The 21,871-nt window shown below is 37.0% G+C and overlaps 1 protein-coding gene across 3 annotated transcripts in view; it reads right to left on the bottom strand.

The window, feature by feature from the left end:
• Positions 1-21,871, bottom strand: part of PDE4B (phosphodiesterase 4B) — a 346,805-nt gene that overhangs the window by 126,746 nt on the left and 198,188 nt on the right. The window contains exon 1 of one of the 3 annotated variants that reach the window (XM_063427890.1): positions 12,591-13,133. The exons of the other annotated variants lie outside the window; for them this stretch is intronic. Coding sequence (XP_063283960.1) covers positions 12,591-12,637 — 47 coding nt within the window. The 5' untranslated portion in view covers positions 12,638-13,133. Of the gene's footprint in view, positions 1-12,590; positions 13,134-21,871 lie in introns of those variants that run through there. 3 annotated transcript variants of the gene reach the window in all.

Genomic DNA, 21,871 nt, shown 5'->3' with positions numbered 1-21,871 from the left:
TAAATGGCCACATGTCAGAGATAATTAGTATTTATGTGAACGTAGCATTTCCATGATGCCGGCCACATGTTCTTCATTGAAAAATATCAACTAAGTGGCTTCATTTGCCCTGCAGTGAGTGAGCAAGGATTGGTCTACCCTGCAGTGAGTGTACAAGTGGACTGGTTTGACCTGCAGTGAGTGTGTCAGTGGATTGGTCTGCACTGCAGTGAGTGTACAAGTGGATTGATCTGCCCTGCAGTGAGTGTGCGAGTGGACTGGTTTGACCTGCAGTGAGTGTGTCAGTGGATTGGTCTGCCCTGCAGTGAGTGTACAAGTGGATTGGTCTGCCCTGCAGTGAGTGTGTGAGTGGACTGGTTTGACCTGCAGTGAGTGTGCGAGTGGACTGGTCTGCCCTGCAGTGAGTGTGTGACTGGATTGGTCTGCCCTGCAGTGAGTGTGCGAGTGGAGTGGTCTGACCTGCAGTAAGTGTGCAAGTGGATTGGTCTGCCCTGCGGTGAGTGTGTTCTGAATTGGCAGGTCTCGACCACAGTGAGTATGCGAATGCACTGGATTGTCCTGCTTTGCTGCAACTGTCTATTGGCCCAGAATAAAAACTGCAGTTTTATACCACCATCTGTCCTGGGCGTTATTCTGAATAAACGTCATTCTCTGAGTGTGATAAATAAGCTAAACCTGTGAGGACTGATATTTATATTAACCCCTTATATTCCTGAGTGCTTGGAGAAAGGCTGCAAAAATGAGCACAATCAACATTTGTAAAACAGATCCTAATATTACCAGCAATATATAAACTGCATCTCTCCGCAGAGGTTTTTTTTTCCCCAGCTAAAAAAACCAAAACAATCCTTGTAGCTGGCAAGCATGCAACATCTTCGCAAAACTCTTTAATTAATTGCAACTCGCCCAGAAAAGCCTTCAATATTTACAGCAGACTAAAACTTCAATGTCTGAGCGACATCTTTGTAATTGCTTTTGCGTGCTGAATAAAACAGTCATGCTCGCCGTTTGTTTGTGCTATGATCCAGCATTTAGGATGTTTAAAGGACAGGGTAATGAGAAGGCGCCTATTATGAGAGAGATATAAGGTTTGTCCCACTCTCTGTGAACCCTGGGCTGCGAAATTCTGTCTTTCATTCCCCAATTCATCTCTCTGCAAGTTTACAAGACACAGTGGCCTGGTTTGAAACCTAGCAATGACGTCAATAAAGCAGAAAAATTAGAACGAGGAAGACAGCTGCAATGCACCCGGCCTACAGAGAGGCCGTATTAGTTTTTTCTCTCAGGGTGACACAAGAGACAGATACTATCAATCAAGAGACTTTAACAAAAAACCACGGGGGCCCAGCTTTTATATCCAAGACACAATTAGAAGCCCTGCTTAGCCGTCCTTTCCTAGCGTACAGTTAATAACACCACTAAAATCAGATGGAAGTCGAAATTACAAGAAAGAAGAATGCATAAATGGATTTTAAAAAGAACCAAGACTATGTCAGAGCTCTGTACTTTAACGTAGATATACAAATTATAATTTAATCACATTGGAGTTAATTCACTAGACTCCGAATTGTAGCAATTTGAAAAATTTGGAAAAATCGTAAAACTCAGTTATAGTCACAGTCTGCCAATTTTAGAAAAAAAAATTGCAATGTGATTTACAACTCACTGCAGCTTAAATGTTTAGCGAATAAGCCCCTTTAGGTTCTCAAGATACATTGAAATACTCCCTTTCTTTAAATTTGGACCTCTCTACATTGTAGCACCCATGCTTGGTTCTTACATGTATTTTTCTCTAATTTATTTCATAAACACACTTCGCAAATTAGAGCTAGAAGTATATGTGGATTGAAATCCTTAAAGATTTACTATCAATTGGAGATTTTAAACTTTGAGTTTAGATTGTTTCCTAAAATGTATCAAGGATCTTGTCTAAAAAAAAATGTTTAACAAGATCATTAAAGCACAAAAAGTGTGTTTTCTACCTTCTGCTTTGAAAAATGACAAAATATTAATGACTTCTTTACCTGCGCAATCTTTCTTTACGTGTCATATTCCTTTATCCAAGGGTTGCCAGTCCATCCTTGTTTCCCAGGACAGATATCAGCCCTACCTGGCTGCTGGGAGGTGCATGAAAAATGCTCCCCTATATAGAATTCATATACATAAAGAGTGGAGAGACCAATCACCTGACAAAGGATGGAATCCAAATAGTAAATGCTTTGACTGGCAAACTGATTTCTGTTTTGCAACATATGATTTATATATACTGCAGGGCAGAACTTTTCATGTATCTCCCTGCCGCCTGGTGATGTAGAATGTGTCTATGGGAATACGGCAGATCTTGTAAACCTATTTAATGATCCTTTCATCTACTGTCAGCCTAAAAACATCTTTCATTATTCCAAAACACTTAATAAAAAATAAATATATATATATATATTTTTTATAACTTTTTAAATTCTTGTTTTTTTTTGTAATTTTTATTTGTAACTTTTTTTTTTTTTGTTGCTAAACTTGATAAGGATTATCTATAATGTACAACACAAAAAAACCCTAGACAGGAGGTTAGAAAAGTAATAAGGGATCACATATATCAATAATATCACTATATTATAATTTGCTCCACAGGTTGGGACTGTCAGTGCCAAGCTCTTCGTCAGCTGTATGTTCTAAGAATACATTTCTGAGTATCAGCAACAATTGCTACCTTTTGCAAATGTAGAGGAATAACTTGTAATTTCTCTTCACATGCACCGAAGGAGGCCCTACAAATCTTAACATCTACAGTCAAACCCTTCTTTTGTTATTAGTACCTGCCCACCACTAGCGCTAAAAACTACAAAACATTCTAGTCTTAGCGTTAAGATGCATACTACTATTATTCTAGTCATGGCAAAACCATGGCAGCATTGGTACCACCACTTGTCACTTATCCTTATGCGCATAAGTCTATGAATGCATTGCAGAACTAAAACTCCCTGTAAGTGTGTACGAGATATCACTGGGGTACACAGCAATAAAACTCCCAGTAACATGCAGTATGTATGAGATATCACTGGGGTACACAGCAATAAAACTCCCAGTAACATGCAGTGTATACGAGATATCACTGGGATACACAGCAATAAAACTCCCAGTAACATGCAGTATGTACGAGATATCATTGGGGTACACAGCAATAAAACTCCCAGTAACATGCAGTATGTACGAGATATCACTGGGGTATACAGCAATAAAACTCCCAGTAACATGCAGTATGTACGAGATATCACTGGGGTACACAGCAATAAAACTCCCAGTAACGTGCAGTGTGTACGAGATATCACTGGGGTACACAGCAATAAAACTCCCAGTAACATGCAGTATGTACGAGATATCACTGGGGTACACAGCAATAAAACTCCCAGTAACATGCAGTATGTACGAGATATCACTGGGGTACACAGCAATTAAACTCCCAGTAACGTGCAGTGTGTACGAGATATCACTGAGGTACACAGCAATAAAACTCCCAGTAACATGCAGTATGTACGAGATATCACTGGGGTACACAGCAATAAAACTCCCAGTAACATGCAGTATGTACGAGATATCACTGGGGTACACAGCAATAAAACTCCCAGTAACATGAAGTATGTACGAGATATCACTGGGGTACACAGCAATAAAACTCCCAGTAACATGCAGTATGTACGAGATATCACTGGGGTACACAGCAATAAAACTCCCAGTAACATGCAGTATGTACGAGATATCACTGGGGTACACAGCAATAAAACTCCCAGTAACATGCAGTATGTACGAGATATCACTGGGGTACACAGCAATAAAACTCCCAGTAACGTGCAGTGTGTACGAGATATCACTGGGGTACACAGCAATAAAACTCCCAGTAACATGCAGTATGTACGAGATATCACTGGGGTACACAGCAATAAAACTCCCAGTAACATGCAGTATGTACGAGATATCACTGGGGTACACAGCAATAAAACTCCCAGTAACATGCAGTATGTACGAGATATCACTGGGGTACACAGCAATAAAACTCCCAGTAACGTGCAGTGTGTATGAGATATCACTGGGGTACACAGCAATAAAACTCCCAGTAACATGCAGTATGTACGAGATATCACTGGGGTACACAGCAATAAAACTCCCAGTAACATGCAGTATGTACGAGATATCACTGGGGTACACAGCAATAAAACTCCCAGTAACGTGCAGTGTGTACGAGATATCACTGGGGTACACAGCAATAAAACTCCCAGTAACATGCAGTATGTACGAGATATCACTGGGGTACACAGCAATACAACTCCCAGTAACGTGCAGTATGTACGAGATATCACTGGGGTACACAGCAATAAAACTCCCAGTAACATGCAGTATGTACAAGATATCACTGGGGTACACAGCAATACAACTCCCAGTAACGTGCAGTATGTACGAGATATCACTGGGGTACACAGCAATAAAACTCCCAGTTACATGCAGTATGTACGAGATATCACTGGGGTACACAGCAATAAAACTCCCAGTAACATGCAGTATGTACAAGATATCACTGGGGTACACAGCAATAAAACTCCCAGTAACGTGCAGTGTGTACGAGATATCACTGGGGTACACAGCAATAAAACTCCCAGTAACATGCAGTATGTACGCGATATCACTGGGGTACACAGCAATAAAACTCCCAGTGACATGCAGTGTGTATGATATATCACTGGGGTACAGAGCAATAAAACTCCCAGCAACATGCAGTGTGTATGAGATATCAATGGGGAACACAGCAATAAAACTCCCAGTAACATGCAGTGTGTACAAGATATTACTGGGATACACAGCAAAAAACTCCCAGTAACATGCAGTGTGTACGAGATATCACTGGGATACACAGCAATAAAACTCCCAGTAACATGCAGTGTGCACGAGATATCCCTGGGATACAAAGCAATAAAACTCCCAGTAACGCGCAGTGTGTACGAGATATCACTGGGATACACAGCAATAAAACTCCCAGTAACATGCAGTATGTACGAGATATCACTGGGGTACACAGCAATAAAACTCCCAGTAACACACAGTGTGTACGAGATATCACTAGGATACACAGCAATAAAACTCCCAGTAACATGCAGTATATATGAGATATGACTGGGGTACACAGCAATAAAACTCCCAGTAACGTGCAGTGTGTACGAGATATTACTGGGATACACAGCAATAAAACTCCCAGTAACATGCAGTGTGTACGAGATATCACTGGGATACACAGCAATAAAACTCCCAGTAACATGCAGTGTATACGAGATATCACTGGGATACACAGCAATAAAACTCCCAGGTTCGTATAGTGTATACGAGATATCACTGGGATACACAGCAATAAAACTCCCAGGTTCGTATAGTGTGTACCAGATATCACTGGTCAATAAGACTCTCAGTAATGTATGGTGTGTATGAGTGTATTATTGAGCTCCACAAGAATAAACCCAAATGATGAGTGAAGTTTAAATCTAATTTTTAATGGCATTTTCAATTACATACATTATAAAGTACATGAGTCAACTAAAATGCCCTAGAATAGACCCGCACCACGGTCGCACCTACTGACATAATACTTAATGGTTTAAAAACCTAAAACCTTGACATCTTTTGGTCACGCTATCGACTGACTTTTGACATTTGCTATCCTACTTTGTGATTTTAATTTGCTCTCTCTCATTTCATCTCCCATTTGAATAAAAGTTATGCTTTACTTTTGCACCAGATTTTTTTCTACTGGAGAATCATAGAATGATTCACATTGTAATGATGTTGTGATGTTTTGCAAACACGCGAAAAGGTGAACCGCAAAGACATTAAGACAATGATATGATTCATGCAGAAATCCAAGGGTAGTCGTGGTACCAGATTATTTTATTTTTTCATATCATCCTACAAGACAAACATGCTTCCAAAACAGTGGGTGCTTCATAATTAACTCTTGGCGAACGCAAATCGGGAAACCACAAATATGAGACAGACGCGATCAGTTTCACAAAGCCTGTGTCTACTCAAATTACAAATGTATAGACTGTTAAGAGGAAGTTTGTACGTTGTAAGACCCAAGTTGTAAAATTAGCTTGTAAAACATAGGTAATGCTCTAAAATATGTGAGTGCTTCATAATTAACTCTTGGTGAATGCAAATTGGCAGACCACAAATAAGAGACAGACGTGATCAGTTTCAGAAACCCTATGTCTACTCAAATTACAAATGTATAGGCTGTTGAGAGGAAGTTTGTAAGTTGTAAGACCCAAGTTGTAAAATTAGCTTGTGAAATATAGATAACGCTTTAAAATATGCAAAATCAAATATGATAAAATAAAGAAATTCAAGGTCCTGTATTTATTGCAGTGCACGATGCCGAGACCGGGAACTAACTGAAAAGGTTTCAACCGATCCCGGGAATTCTAATAGCCAACTATGGCCTTGATTTAATATTGTTGGATAAACTTTTCAAATTATTATTTTTAACAAATATTAAAACATCAAAAAATATATCATGGATAAAAATTCATCAATATATGTAAAAAAAAAAAATTTTTTTTTTTTAAATATACATAACATTAAATCATTTTAACAGTTTATACCAAAATATTAAATCATTTGAAAGCGTATTAAATTGAGTGCTATATGTTATAAACCTCTGACTAGAAAGAGTTAATGGGACATGTAGTTCAGCAATGCAGCAATTTCACTTACATGAAGAAATGAATGAAACTGATTCACTATCAGGTATAACACATGGGTGATATCTATTGGCTTACTCTTATCTCCATTTAGTATTTTTCATGAATTGACCATCAGTGAATAATCAATGCCTCTTCGCAGGTGGGTGAATGTTATGCAAGTAATTATAACATGTACGGTAGGGGTGCCCAAGAGGTAGATACCCAGATGTTGTAGAACTACAACTCCCAAGATGCTTTGCATGCCGTTAGAATGACAAAGCATCCTGGAAGCTGTAGTTTGAAAGGATCTGGCGACCTTCCTTTTGGGCACCCCTGATATATGGGGTAGTCCTAGGTAGGTCTTATCATAGCTGCAGACAGTGATTGCAATAGTTATAAGGAACTAGTAGGAAGATAAAGGCAAGGGAACATTGTGTACAAGAACCCATATAAGAAACTTAGTTGGTGTTAGTTTGATTCGCCACAAGGAAAACATTAAACAAGACCAATAATTACATTTGAAAATCGAGAAGGAAACTACTGCACATCAATAATAACATTGTTTCAACTTTGCCGAAGACCAACAGGCTGATCTCATTGGGTGAATGTACTGTGGACATTTTCAGAGGAAATTAGAAACATTGTGTTTTGTGAATAAGATGCGGTGCTGTATTGTCATTGAGAAAACACATTGTATCATGCTCATATTAAAAGCCTTGCAAGTATTAAGGTTGGGTGAGAGATCTGATATTCTTGGCCATGTCGTTATAGAAAGAGGAGATCCTTGGTACGTGCTGTACAGAAGAGACATTCAGTGTGTTGTTTTAACAATTATCAACTGTTTTTTGTAATCTATTATTGCCACAAGACATCAGGTATAGCAAGCTTAAAGTGCTACCTTAGGCTAATTAGTTACGTAATAATGATTGGAACAAACTCATGCCAAACTTGCATAGAGCATCGTAACTGTCAACATTCCGTGACATCACTTCCTGTTCTTTTATATATTACCAGAGCAGACATGTATCTATATTACTCGTTCTCTCTAATATATATTGGAGAGAAAGAGTAATATAGATACATAGATAGAAAGAAAGATATGGATGAATTTATTAACTCCCGCTTAATGTAAAAGGCCATTGAGCCCCCTGGGGATATTTCATTTAGCTACAACACCACACAGATAAACACGTCTTCTGGCAGAAAAACTTGACGTGTTTTAAAAGCTAAAATTTAGATTGAATAAGGCTTATTTACATGTTGATGGAAATCCTCCTTTAAGCAGATGAGCTCTGCATTTTCCCCATATATAGACCAGCTCATGCATATGTTTATAGACTTAATGGTAATATTTAGTTCCTGTGGGAAGGATATCTCTGGGAAGCCAAGCGCATGGTTTCTTGCAGTACTTGTTCCCTCATTTTGCAAATTAAACAAGAAATCCTAGCCAATACGAGTGTCAGTGATAGGCCTCAGGAGCGACAGATGTAAAATGGCCAAAATGCCATCGCAGTAGCGGCTATTTACGAGGTAGAGGTAGTTAGGTGTTGCGTAGAGGTGTTAAGTTCACCTACTCTGTCTTTATTTTTTTTATATAAACAATATTTTTACCAAAGCACGTGAAATTGAGAAAGTTACAAGCTAGTTAAGACAGGTCACAACTAATTCCATTTACCGTAGATTATAATTTTTTAAATTTATTTTGTAGGGGATTGTTTTACGTTTATTGAGAGTTTACAATACATTTTTTTAATGATTTAATGGGACAATTATGCTTCAGCACAGGTTAAGTTACATGTAAGAAAACCTGGAGAGTACAGACCATGCGATGCCATTGATTTTTGCTCACTTGTTAATTCCTATTCTAGCTGTATCCCGATGAGCTGAATGGAGATTTGATTTCGCATGGACCAGTTAAGGGAACATTCTGAGCAGTTTAAGTGCATTTAATAGGTTTTATTAAACATTTAAAGATTTGAGTGCGGAGAAAAACACAGCATGAATTTAAGGCCAAAACCTTTCACATGCACTTAGGCTGTTGATACCTGGAATGTTCCTTAGATATGTTTCTGTAGTTTTTACTAATCTGCAGATTTGAATGCTACATTAAAATGTAAAACTAACGACTCCAACAAATCTGCCACCCCACTACCTAAGTATGTAGTGTGAGGGGTTAAGAACAAGGGTACCAGCTGTTTCTAGAAGTCAAGGGGTTACATTATTACAATTAGTGATCCAGAAGACCTCTATACCTGAGTAACTGTGATATCACACCCTTACGCAACGACACATAAATGTAGAGTACATGACATACAAATAAGTAAGTGGACGGACCTACTTATTAACAAAGAGGGAGTCTCAATCGCCCTTTTAAATTCACATCCTATGTTTGGTAGTTAGTGGGTTAAAGGGATGAATTAGGTGATTTTGTATTTCATTTGCACATTTCACAAACAATAGCAGTTAGACCAGTTCACGGCTGGTTCTGCACATCTTGGGCAAGTCAAGACATAATGAGAGATGGACGCCCTAAAGGGTCCATAAAAAAGGTATTGTGTTAGCCTGGTGTGATTACACGTCAGCCTGACATTAAGCCTGGTCAGCCCATGCGCAGAGTTTTACTGACGTGTTTTCAGATTGGGCCAAATGCAAAGAGTGACTGCATCTAATTATGCACTCACATACACTTGTTGGCACATAAAGGACACAAATAGGACACAAGAGAGAGAACCTGGGATGGCATTTCTACAATACTACTATATCATTCACAGATATTTTATAACAGCTCTAACAAAATGTTAAAAAACCTTTTTTTAAAAAAATTGAATTTTTTTTTTTTTTTTTATGCCATAGAAGCCTGAACAATACATAATGTAGAGCAATGTAATTACATTGTCATAATTTGTCTATTTAGACTAGAAATGAAGCCTATGAACTGAGCCAGGTATTACCAATTTGAGGACAGAATATACCAATGGCAAATATAGCGGAGATAAATTAATTCCAAAACTATATGTTCCAAAATTATTTTGTCAATTCTATGTCAATACATATTCATATGAATTTTTTTTTTTTTTATGGTTATTTTAACACTGGAGAGCTGGAGCATTTACTGGGCCCCTTATACTCTCCCGGTAAAATTAAAAAAAATGATTTACCTATAATCTAGTTATGCTTCACCTCCACAAAATTAACCGTACTGACAATTTCCTTGCCAATCTAATACTTCTCGTAGAGAAGCATTGGGAGGCAGGATGCATGCACGGCAATTGATCTTCTGTACCTCAAGCAGAGCGTGAGGACGTCCAGAGTCAGTTAGGTGACCAAGAGTTGCTTAATCACCAGGAAGTGTCTCTAGTGGCTGTCTGATTGACAGCCACTAGAGGCAGTCTTAGTCCTGCAATTTAATAATTGCAGTTTCTCTAAAACTGCAATAATTTACATTGCAAGATTAGGTGGACAGGGACACTGCACCCAGGACACTTCAAAAGTGTAAAGTGGTTTGGGTACTTTAATTGCACAATTAAAATGCACAAAAATTATCCGGTACAAATTACTACTTTTTCGTTTGCAACTAGCACTAGCAGTAGTTTACTAAACAAATAGAGATGTTAGTAAATTTCACAACTGCACGAATAGATTTTCATTAATTAGATCTATTTAATATGTTGACAGGTCATATGTTTACAATATATAGAAAGGTGCTATTTTTTTTAAAAGTGACATGTACTCTATGTATCTTTAGTCACTATTTATCACAGTGGCATGGTCATTATTACTGCGCAACTTTTATTATTGTAAAGATTTTTCACGTACCATTCATATTTGCACAGTAATTTTTTCAATGTGGTGCGTTAGCAAATGTCCTGCAGAAAGCTATATTTATCAAGACAAAAACAGAAGGTATTCTTGGGCAAATTGTTAAATATTAAGTATATTATACTGGTTTCCACAGTAATTGCTCGTTGACTAGCTCTTTTGCCACAGAATGACACTTGTACATGACTTGATAAATATGGCTTTATACAGGACAATTGCTAAACAATCATATTGACAAAAGTAAAGTATGTGTGTGTATATTTATTACATATATATATATATATATATATATATATTGTGGATTGGTTCTGGGCTGCTAGCAAAACTCTATGTGCAGCTCATCCACAACTTCCATTAACCTCAGCCAACCAGCTTTCTCCTGGTCATCCTATTAAATTTTTTCTCTCCTTTTGCCAATACGGGGCCGACAAACAGTACCAGATTAGAGCCTCATCATTCTCATCCAACCGGCAGCACGCAGTGCTGTCTGTAAAATATTTCCGTCTGCTACACTTGCTGTAAGCATGGTGTACGTTGCGACTGTAACTTAGAGCAAGAGCCACCATTTATTTTTCTTTTCAAAACATGTTTAGCGAGATAAGACCAGACCGCAGAGCTAGAGAGACCAGAAAATGGTCTTTTCACCTAATCTATATTGCTATCCGTCCATGTGGCAGGCAGAGATCAGACGCGTTCTAAAGGCAACTTGTTACACTAATAATGCGATAAGCGTGATGACATCATCAGTAAGAGCATAACACAGGCTGAGTGTAATTGATAAAAACAGAACAAAATTTGTGCCTTGCACAGGCAGATTAACAGCTGTGGAGCTGGGATACTGTAAGGGCTAATCTTACAGACAATAAACACAGCATTCTCTGTGCCGGTATAAAAACCTGGGGAAGATTTTCAGCCCCTTTCCTGTCCATGAGCAACAAACAGCATTGCAACCAATTTAATGCACAATGGGAGATTTCAACAAATCGCGCGGTTCAATTTAATCACAAAGATGATGTTCTGATGCTCATATATTTTGCATTAAAACCATTAAATAATCAGCGGCTGGAGGAAGTACAATAAAACGCTGTATAGATTTTTTTTATATATTTCTCAGTAGATACATTTACTAAAAAAAAAATGCATTTTTTTGGGGCACTATGAGCTCACAACAGTATTATAATGAGGTCATGAGATTCAGTCGGAATCAGGAATACCATTTTCAAGGTTATATGTTTCTACCCCTCTCCAATAAAGGAAAGCAAACAATGAAAGTTTGTGTATCAACCCCCTACACCCAAGAGAAAACATTGAAACTTTATTGTATTAACAAGAAAGCACACATTCCATAACCGGTCTTCCTTTTCAATTTAACCCTTCCCTCCTCAATCTGACCCGTGTCACACTTTACCTTTCCTTCCTGTTCCTACTTGTTGAGTTAAAGACTTTTATATGTTTACATTTATTATTACAAATTGTTTATGCGCTTGTTTTTATTTGTCTATGCCGTCGGCTCTTTGCAATTTGTTTTATGAGTAGTCAGTAAAATAGTGGTTTAAAAAAAGCAAGAAAATAAACAGACACGGATACAGAATTAAACAGCCTACGTTACACGAGCATGTTTTAAATGCAACACGATTCCATGGTAAAGCCTTAGAAGTTGTAGCAATTGGCAGGTGCATTTTTCTTGTTTCCACGGTGACTGCGCCACTTTAAGGGCATATAGATCAAAATTCATTTTCGATACTTCTATTGATTTTTCTACACTACAGTGCCAGATGCAGCCTTCCGGTTTCAGTACTCTGTGATTACCACTATTGAGTACTGATATAGCTCTTATTATCACAATATACATTGTAGCAAATGAACGCAATGTCCCATATAATGACACCTCACACCTATCTTTTTCCATATTTTAGGAAACCCACACAATCAATACAACAGTTGTAAAAAAAAAAAAAAAAAAAAAAAAAAAAAGAAGTAATTCTAGTCCGATCTGCACAGATTTTCTGGAAATACCTTTACTATTAGAAAAATGTACAAAACACATACCATATCCATGAATGTCGCCGGCTGGGGTATTCCTTAACGCTCAACATGGCTGTACACCTGCGACACTCTCGCTATCACTGTCCCACGACCTCAAACTTTAAGTTCCATGTGCATCAGCTGATATTATGTGTCAGCTCTTGCCCAGGCTGCGGAATTATTTGTTAGTTCCAAGTGTATGGACACTCACTTATCCAATCTACTTCAAAGTCGACGTCCACCATCTCAACCAATATACAGACGCAAATTTAAATTCCTGCCCTTGCCCACATTTACTTAGCCGGACAGTTTCCAGACACGACCATAATCTGTTCAGCACAAATCCTTTTCTGAACACTACTAAGAAGTTTAAAAAAAATTCAGGGTTTCTGTTTTCAAACAGATCCTTTGTTTCTTTTTCCAGGTACAAGCCTTAAAAGTAAAGAACAGGCACATTTTGAGATCATTTGCCAAAGTCCACATCACTGAGATTAATCAAGTAAAAATTCCATGTCTTCATTTCACGTCAGGTAGCTACAACACCTCCTGTTTGACTACAAATACATTGTTTAACCTATTGAATGAAAAGGAGAAACACCTAACCCGGGATCATATTTCCTGAATGACAAACGTATAGCTCAACAAACCTGAATGGCTTCGTTATGCAGTTATCGTCATTGCCTAAGTGAGAGAAACAGAAAACTATCTGTTGAAATGTGATTAGACGTTTCAAAAACGCCTTTCATTTTAAGTACTTCTTGTTAAACCGGCTTAACCCCTCTCCTGCCACATTGATAATCCAAATCTGCATGCATGCATTTTACAGTGATTTCCTCATTTTTTCATAGCTACTTGATAATTTTAACTATAAGACAAAACTGTGTTTTCTATAGGGCCAGAGGAATTGATGCAGTGGAGACCAACACCTCAACTCCATTCCAGCAACATTTATAATCCAGATCTATCTGTTTACATCAACATCTCCTCATCTCCAACAAGCTGATACCCTAAAACACATCCATCACTTACGTGGGACAATAGGGGCTGATGCCCATGGCCAAACCATTTGATCTCTTTCCAGCAAAATTCTAATTCCACACCTGCCAGTATATATTTTAGAATGATATCCTAACTCCTCGATAACTTATTGAGACTATATTAGATAGCAGAGATATTGGCTAATGACCCACGGCCATACTCCAAATACTTTTTGAGGGTACAGTTGCTCTCTCAAAGGTTAGGGTAGATTAAGAAATGATGCAGGCTTGGGCATGATAGCCTATGGGATCCTCAAATATATTAAGGTATTCTGATATAAAAATGTCAAGCTGACATGTATATGTATATATAAAGCAAAAACTCCTTGCACTCATGTTATATATTCAATATTGGTGGGTGCCAAAGCCTGCAGGCTGATTCAAATAGAGTATCCACAAGTAAGGCTGCACTCCACGGTCTTCTTAAAGAATCAAGGTACTTTATTTGGTATGCATTAAAATGATCAACGTTTCAGCCCCTCATTGGGCTTTCCTCAGGATCAAAAAACCACTTGTGGATACTCTTTATATATATATAAGAACTTTATTATATCCTTACGCTTTGGGTACTTGAGATGCACTGTTTGGACAATGCTTTTTTTTTACATGAAAATCTCCTCTACTGACGGGATAATTTGAAAACACAGCACATTGTTTCCTTTAGGAAATGAGGGGTAACAGATACAAGGAATATTGACTGTTTTTCCACGGGAATGAGTAAAGGTTCTCTATTGAAAGGCTCAAGACAATAGTTTGTAGAAAGGTTGCTGGCTGGGGTTTTTGTTAACTGAAGAGTGTTTCTAAGCATTATTCAGCATCATAGTTTGAAAGAAAAAGGTGACTTAGTCACTTGTACTTTGAGCCATTAAATCAAAGTAAGTACCAACTTATTGCCTAACACTTTGTGATGAGGAAATTAAACGGAGCTAAGCAATTGTTATCCACCGCACCCTGTGCCGTGAAAGGTTCGAGCCATGTTAACGTTTCCTTGTCATGCCGAGCTTGAGATATATCAATATCTACATCCATACATTATGCATGGCTTGCAGTGATTTACTTACTGAGATTATCCGATAGCCTGAGCCCCCAGTGATGTCATCGATGACTCAGCTCATCAAAACTCAGCTAGGACTTTATGAAACTTGTGCGATTAGTGAATTTGCAGAGAGGCTTCCGCTGAGCAGAGGTAGAGATGGATTTATATCTGAGTCATCAAAACTCACAGAATTCTCAGGCCATCACCAACCAAACCACAAAAAAAAAAACAACAATATTGTACAAAAAACTATTGCAATAAAAAAAAACAAAAAAAAAAACACGTTTTGGAAAAATGACATATTAAAAACTAAACTAAAATAATACATCTTTCAAACCTGGCAGCAACGCTAACCGAAAGTGACAAAAGTGCGAAAAATCTATAGAATTTGGGGGTAGCTGTACAAGTAAATCAGCACCTACAGAAATGTCACAGACCGGTAAGTAATCTTGGATAAGAAACCTAACGATATATATCTGCCACCCTCATATCCCCATAGAATGTAAACTCGGTTGGGCAGGTCTTTCTTAATCTCTAATATTCCCTTTCTATAATTGTAAAGCACTGTAGAATATGTGGGTGCTGTATAAATGCTGAAAATAATACCAAATATGTCACACAATAATCCCATACCATGGGTGGTCAATACTGGACCTTAAAAGGTACTAGAAGGTCAGGTCTCCTGGTTATCCTTATGGAGAGCTATTTATTGAGCACTTGAAGGGGTCTTCATATTTTTTTGCCCACTAGAGGGCATGCCTGTTGGCACCCAGGAAAATAAGTAGGGTGGAGATATTTCTAACCTCTACCTCCTCATAAGGCCAAATTCACCTTTTTAGATCCCAGCAGATGAAGCCAGAAGTAGCCACAGATCCTTCATATGTTCATACAAGGATCTGTGGCATTGTCACGGATTAGATTGCAAGCTTATGGAGCAGGTTCAAAACCTACTACTGCATTGATTTGTGTCAATATGTGAAAAGGAGTTTTGTGTGATCTATTTCTTAATATATCTCGGTTTCTGGAAATTGTGGACATAGTATATATGAAAATAATATATATTTTTTTAAGAATATAACTTATTGTTATGTTTCACTAACGCTTCTTCTCTGTAATTGTAAATTATAAAATGAAATAAATGTTAAGAAAATATGGCAATCGTCGCTGGGAAAAAACAACAACTCAGGAAACGTAAATTCCCATTTGTTTATTAAGATGTAAGAATAACCACTTATTGCTGGGATATAGAATGTGTAGGGTTAACAAAAAATTCTAAATTTCCGCTCATCCATGCTTAAAATCTAGTGTACACACACTTCTGTTAAAATATGATATTTGATGGCAGCCAAGAAAAGCTTGATAATTGTAGACTGCTCATTTTTCAACCTTTAAATCGTCTCATGTTCGGTTCCAGACCTCTATTATTAGAATAATAATGATAGCATACAAATAAAGAATCTGGATGTATATTTACAGAAAACTATACATCTGTGGGTCCTTCTAAGAAAAATTAGTATATATTGAGAAAATAAAATCAAGGCGTAAATATATAACATATAGTGGTTATGTCATATACTTTTTATAGATAATTTTGCACTCACATTTGCTAGAGACTGAAAAATAGCGCTGATATAATGGAACTTCAGTGCAAAGGATGGAGGCACCCTGTCTCTCTTATGAGTGTATTCCACAACAAAAACATTTAGATAGTTGTATGAACGAATGAAATAGGATCTAATGGTGTAGCACTCTCTGCATTATTTTTTAGAGCCTGTTGATCCCAGCTCTCAATTTGGTGGATTGTGGTGCTGTTATGGTTTTCATCCAACCTTTTAATATTGCTTTAACAAACGTGCCCATACAGGTATAGAATTTTTTTTTTTTAAATACAGTGACACTGAGGCAAAGAGCAAAGCACAACATTTTGTACTCACATGATGAAGAGCTATGACCTGGCTCCAAGAGCTATTCTTATGTGTTTTCATGAATAACAGAACAAAATTGAGCCTAGTAAGATATTCTCAAGTATAAAGTCAGGTAGTATAATAAAAAACACTAAAGTATAATTAAATAATTCTAAATAATAATTATAATAAAATAAGAAAGACTCTCCTAGTACTTTTACTCCTTGTCGATGTCTGAAATCCATTTTGCGTATTGTGGTGCCTTTTCAATCAGGTGAACTGCAGTTATTTGACCATATTTGAATAATTGTGTATAATTATATATCCCACAAACACCAATTTCCACAAATTATTTTAATAAATTTTTTATCAAAATTCAGCCTAGTCTACATTATATACATTCATTCCCTATGGCTGACTATGACTATGGCTGAGCTGAATTTTTTTTTTATGCTCTACAATTTGGTGTTTAGTGAATAAACCCCACTATTATTAAACTAAACCACTATCACTCATCCTAGGAGGTCATTCCATGTGTCATTTTTAGTGAAGCAATACTTTTTCATATAACCTCTAACCTCTGGTTTGTAGCTATGACATCAATAATTACTATGCTTGGAAATAAAGTTTGATTTTGGTATTTTTAGAGTGAGGACAATGGGGTTTCTCTTACAATATGCATTATAAAGCTGGGAGACATAATAGCTACTTTCAATTGCAATGACACCCAAACTAGCACTTTACAATGGTGTTACTTAGATTTCTTTGCAAGATAGCAATTTAGCACAACAGTGATACAATACATATACAACACACAGACATAATTAGGAGTCTCGCGGATATGATCTACATTAAAGCTTAGAAAAATACAGTGTGTGACAGCTTGCAAAATATCTAAATCACACTATGGCCTAAGATCGGGAATCAGGCTCACAAAGAAGATTCTCATATAATTTCTGAAGAAAGAACAAGCACATTTATGGCCAATCAGCGTTACTTACTAAAATTGTACTTATGGAGAAATTAAAAAGAATTATAAAACAGGCCCAAAATAGCAAGGTTTGAAAATCTATGCTCGGCTATTTTGAACTACAATTTCCAGTTCTAACCCAAATATTTCCTGGTTTAGTAAAAAAGAAGAATTCGAAGATGGCCATATTTTTGTAATACTATGAATAATATATCTAGTAGAATGTAAAACTGTGCATTTTCATGGTTTTATATACAGTGCGCAATATAAAAGTCACATGGTACAGGATACAGAACCTTTATTTTGGCAATTCTATTCAGCCAATGAGAAGTAGAATTGTTGTCCTACTCACCTCTCATTGGCTCATCGCAACACAGTGTTCCAATTTGGAATACTGACATGTAAGTACACAGGGTTCCTCACTAAAATTAGATAAAAAAAAAAAAAATCTAAATAAATTTATATACTCTTAATACTACTTAATACTAAGCGTGGTTTATAACTGCAGCAAGATAGATGCTATAAACGTATTAAGTAGTTTCATTCATCTATGTGATGAGTAGAAATGCAGCTGGGATAAATTACTTATTCCATAAATACCGAACTGACGGAGTTTACGGGATAAAAGTAGAACCCATAGGCTAGAATGGAAGGCTTCTGATTGGTGGAGCCTCTTCATTCTGTGAGAGTGGTCTGTCCGTAATGGCCACATCTCTAAGCTGTGCATTTACAGAACTTAGAAGATGAACATATTTTTTATTTTATTTTATGTTTTTTGCAAGTTTTTTGCATTCTTTATATATTTCATTAAATTATGAATTATCTAATTATTTTGTCCCAATACTTTTACTTTAAATAATTGATGTATCACAACCCTGGGAGAGAGCTTGTCACTCCGTGTCACACTAACCATATTTTCAATTGTGGATATAATTGAAAAAAAAAAGTGAATTATTTTTATAGCCTCGTTCCTTTATTTATTTCTCTGTTCACCCGTGTTGATACATGAAATGAAATTTTACTTTCTCACCCGTATTTCATTTGTGAAATTGTATCAATTCATATCAACACCCTGACATATGTTGATACACATCTGTTTCTCCTCAGACCTCAAACGGTTCTGTTAGTAAGCCCAGGATCTCTTTTTACATCACTGAACTCTGTCTAGAGAACGATCAGGAAATGTGAAATTTACATGGAAACTCTGCGCCCAACAGACATCATTCTGTCTGTGTAACTGTTCCCTGCAGACGTAAAGCAAACATCCTTTTGGAAGGGCCGTGTGTTTTAACCCACTGATGTCTAAACTTGCCATTCTGTATTTTTTTTGGACTGCATGAACCATGATGCTCAGCTAGTTCAAAGATTGATTGAGCACCAAGGAAAATGTAGTGCAAAAATATCTTCGTTGTCAACGATAGTCAATCCTCTTTTAACCCATTTATTCCTGGGAAGTTGAATTTTTAAAATATATATTTTTCCGCATTTTGACATACAGCCTTTAGAAGGCACAAGATGTCTTTTATATTGTTTTTCTTACATTCTAAATCTTTCTTGAAAGGCATGATGAGAACATCTCATTAATACCCTACTGACACTAAAGTGAGTGGGAGAAGAGATAAGCTTTAATAGGTAGATACACGAGACATTTCTTTTTGGACAAGGTTTGCCGTTTTTTAAAATGGGGAGTAAATCTCTATAATTATCACTTCATGTATGTTGAATATCATGCATGTTCTAATGAAGACAGATAATCACGATTCTGCCCACACATTGTTACTTAAAGACAAAACCACAGGCATGCCATTTTTTTCGCAATCACATTTCGGTTATATATACTTCCATTAAGTTTAGTTAGCTCTCTTATACACTAATTCTAATGGTTTCCATGACAACTGCCCTCTATTAAAACTTTCCCTACTTCTCTGTTTGCAACACATTTATAAATCAACTCACCTGTATGAATTTTAAGACCACATTGAAATGTCCCGATTACCACTTTTACAGGTAGACCATAGTATCAGTACGACAGGTCTAGATCAAAAAGTATTAATAGTGTTTTCATGAAAGGTAACAATTTAAGAAATGGTCGCTTGTTTTCCAAGTTAAACTTTACACCCGATTGACGTTGGCTCAGATGACGTAATTCACGAGTTAATCCGACAAAACCTATTTCAAATCTATTCCAAACAGCTAATGTTCCAGAGGTCTGGAGACCTGCAACACATTATCGGTATTTAATAAAGAACAAAAAAAGAAAGGACCCCAACGCACACACCACGAACGTTACATTAATATTTCAACTACATGAAATGAACTGAAATTGTTTCTTGTTGAGAAGAAAACTCTTTAAACAATCCCAAAAACAAATGCGTGAACGCCTGGACAGCGGGTTAAAAAGAACATTACATTGTGCCGATAGCAATTTATGCCTAGTGGTGTAATCCTAACGGATTAGGAAAAATAGAGACATGCAGAGGACAAGCAGAGTTCGAGAACGCATTTCAAAAGTAATATATTCAAATACAATATACTGCCTAGTAACTGGAAAATTTTACCACTTGTCAGAATAAAAATCTTTTAGAAAACAACTCCAAAGGCCAGCATTCAGAAAAAAACACATGACCACAAATTAAGGCTGTAAAACCTTCACATTATTCGAAATATACAATGTTGAAAAACCACAATGAATGTCAATTAAGAGAATAAGTCCATTATGTGAATTCTGAGCTCAAGCTGGGATGACCTTGGGCTAGCTGGTATTCAGTGCGAAAACTTTTCTTCAATAACCACAATAAATTTGATTTCTTCTATAATATTTCTGAACAGAGTTGCTTCTAACTGCGCAATGTTAATAATATCTAGTGGGGGCAGGAAGGAAGACATGTCAGCAGGATATATATGTGAACCCCAAATACTAATCATGCTCCCAGTGGAAATTATCGATAGAGCTTATCCACTCTTCGGCATCCTGGGGCCTACTCCAGCTACGCCAATGGACATATCTCGATCTATCACTAACAGTATTCTTTAGAAACGAGACAGTATTTTTTTAGCAGCAACAAAGGAGCAGGAGAACTTGTTATTGTGACAAAATAAGCTTGAGATACAGGAACAAAATGAGATGATGGGGCTCTATTTATAAGAGCTTAGTCATTTACAGAAAAGAAAAAAAAAATAATCAGGATTATGAAATCACCAAGCAAACCTAACAGTAGTGATAGTAGTTTGTAGTTGCACTGTGATTGGTTTGCCAACTTTTTAAAAACTCAAGTTAATGGGTTGGAGAGTCTGCATTACTTCTGATATTTTATTTTTATTATTATTATTTATTTTTTATTTATATTTGTATTTTTATAGCAGGCTTTTTTATGTTGTTTTTCTTTTTTTCATTTTAGGATAGTTTTTTCTGCTTTGTTATGGTCAATTCATATTTGCAGAAGAAATGGAAGATCTCCAATCAATGGATGTAATGTTCCTATGCCCCTTTTGTTCACCCCTTTGAGGCAGGTTGATAAGCCCCCTTTGTGCACCCCTTGTCCCTCCAAGTTGATATGCCCCATTTGTGAACAGGCACGTTTTACTAATTGTATTACATCATGCCCACTCACCAGCTATGCATTGCCCATCCGATATTAGACTTGTTGGCAAGGTCTGCACTTGACTATCTCAGGGTTAATGCTTGGGCACCATGGACCCCATTTGTCTTTTATTTTTACAAGTGTAAAAGAAATATGAATGAGGAAACTGGTAGGCTTTTCTAAATACAAGAGTTTTCAAAGAATGTTTATAGCTGTGAAATATGGGTGTATATGTTAGTGTATTTATAGGTGATTTTATTAAATTTATCAGTGACAGGCCCAGCCCTTGAGGTGTGTGTGATTTGTGTAGTTCTATTGTTAATTTACACCTATGACATGCTCACGTGGTTTCTGTACAAACGTCCCATTAAATCTCTTGCCAGACAGGCTGTAGATCACTTCGGTATTTGCCGATGTTCAATGGACATACCGAGTTCACAGCATCCTTTGCTGATAATGCCATCTTATACATCGGAGGGGCGACCAGGGAACATTTTTCCCCAGGGCCCCACCTGTTTTAATTCCCCTTTTGCCTGTCCCGTAAAGAAGGCCTAACAAGAATAACAATATACTCGCTAGAATGAAGGAAGCACATTCCTCGATAAAGTTGTAGAACTCGTATTCAAGCTGTGATCTTCAACCTTCGTAATTTTGAAGACTGTTAAATAACTTCTGTGACTCACTGAACATGACAGGCCTCTACAACTGCTCATCTCTATAGTAATACTAATGTTCTTATGTAAATACATACACTGGGCTGGGGACAGATTTGTATAT

Source organism: Pelobates fuscus, chromosome 7 (genome assembly GCF_036172605.1).
Source record: "Pelobates fuscus isolate aPelFus1 chromosome 7, aPelFus1.pri, whole genome shotgun sequence".
Taxonomy (NCBI): Eukaryota; Metazoa; Chordata; class Amphibia; order Anura; family Pelobatidae; genus Pelobates; species Pelobates fuscus.
Note: the sequence above shows the minus strand (reverse complement) of the source record. Positions and strands in the feature narration are given on the sequence as shown.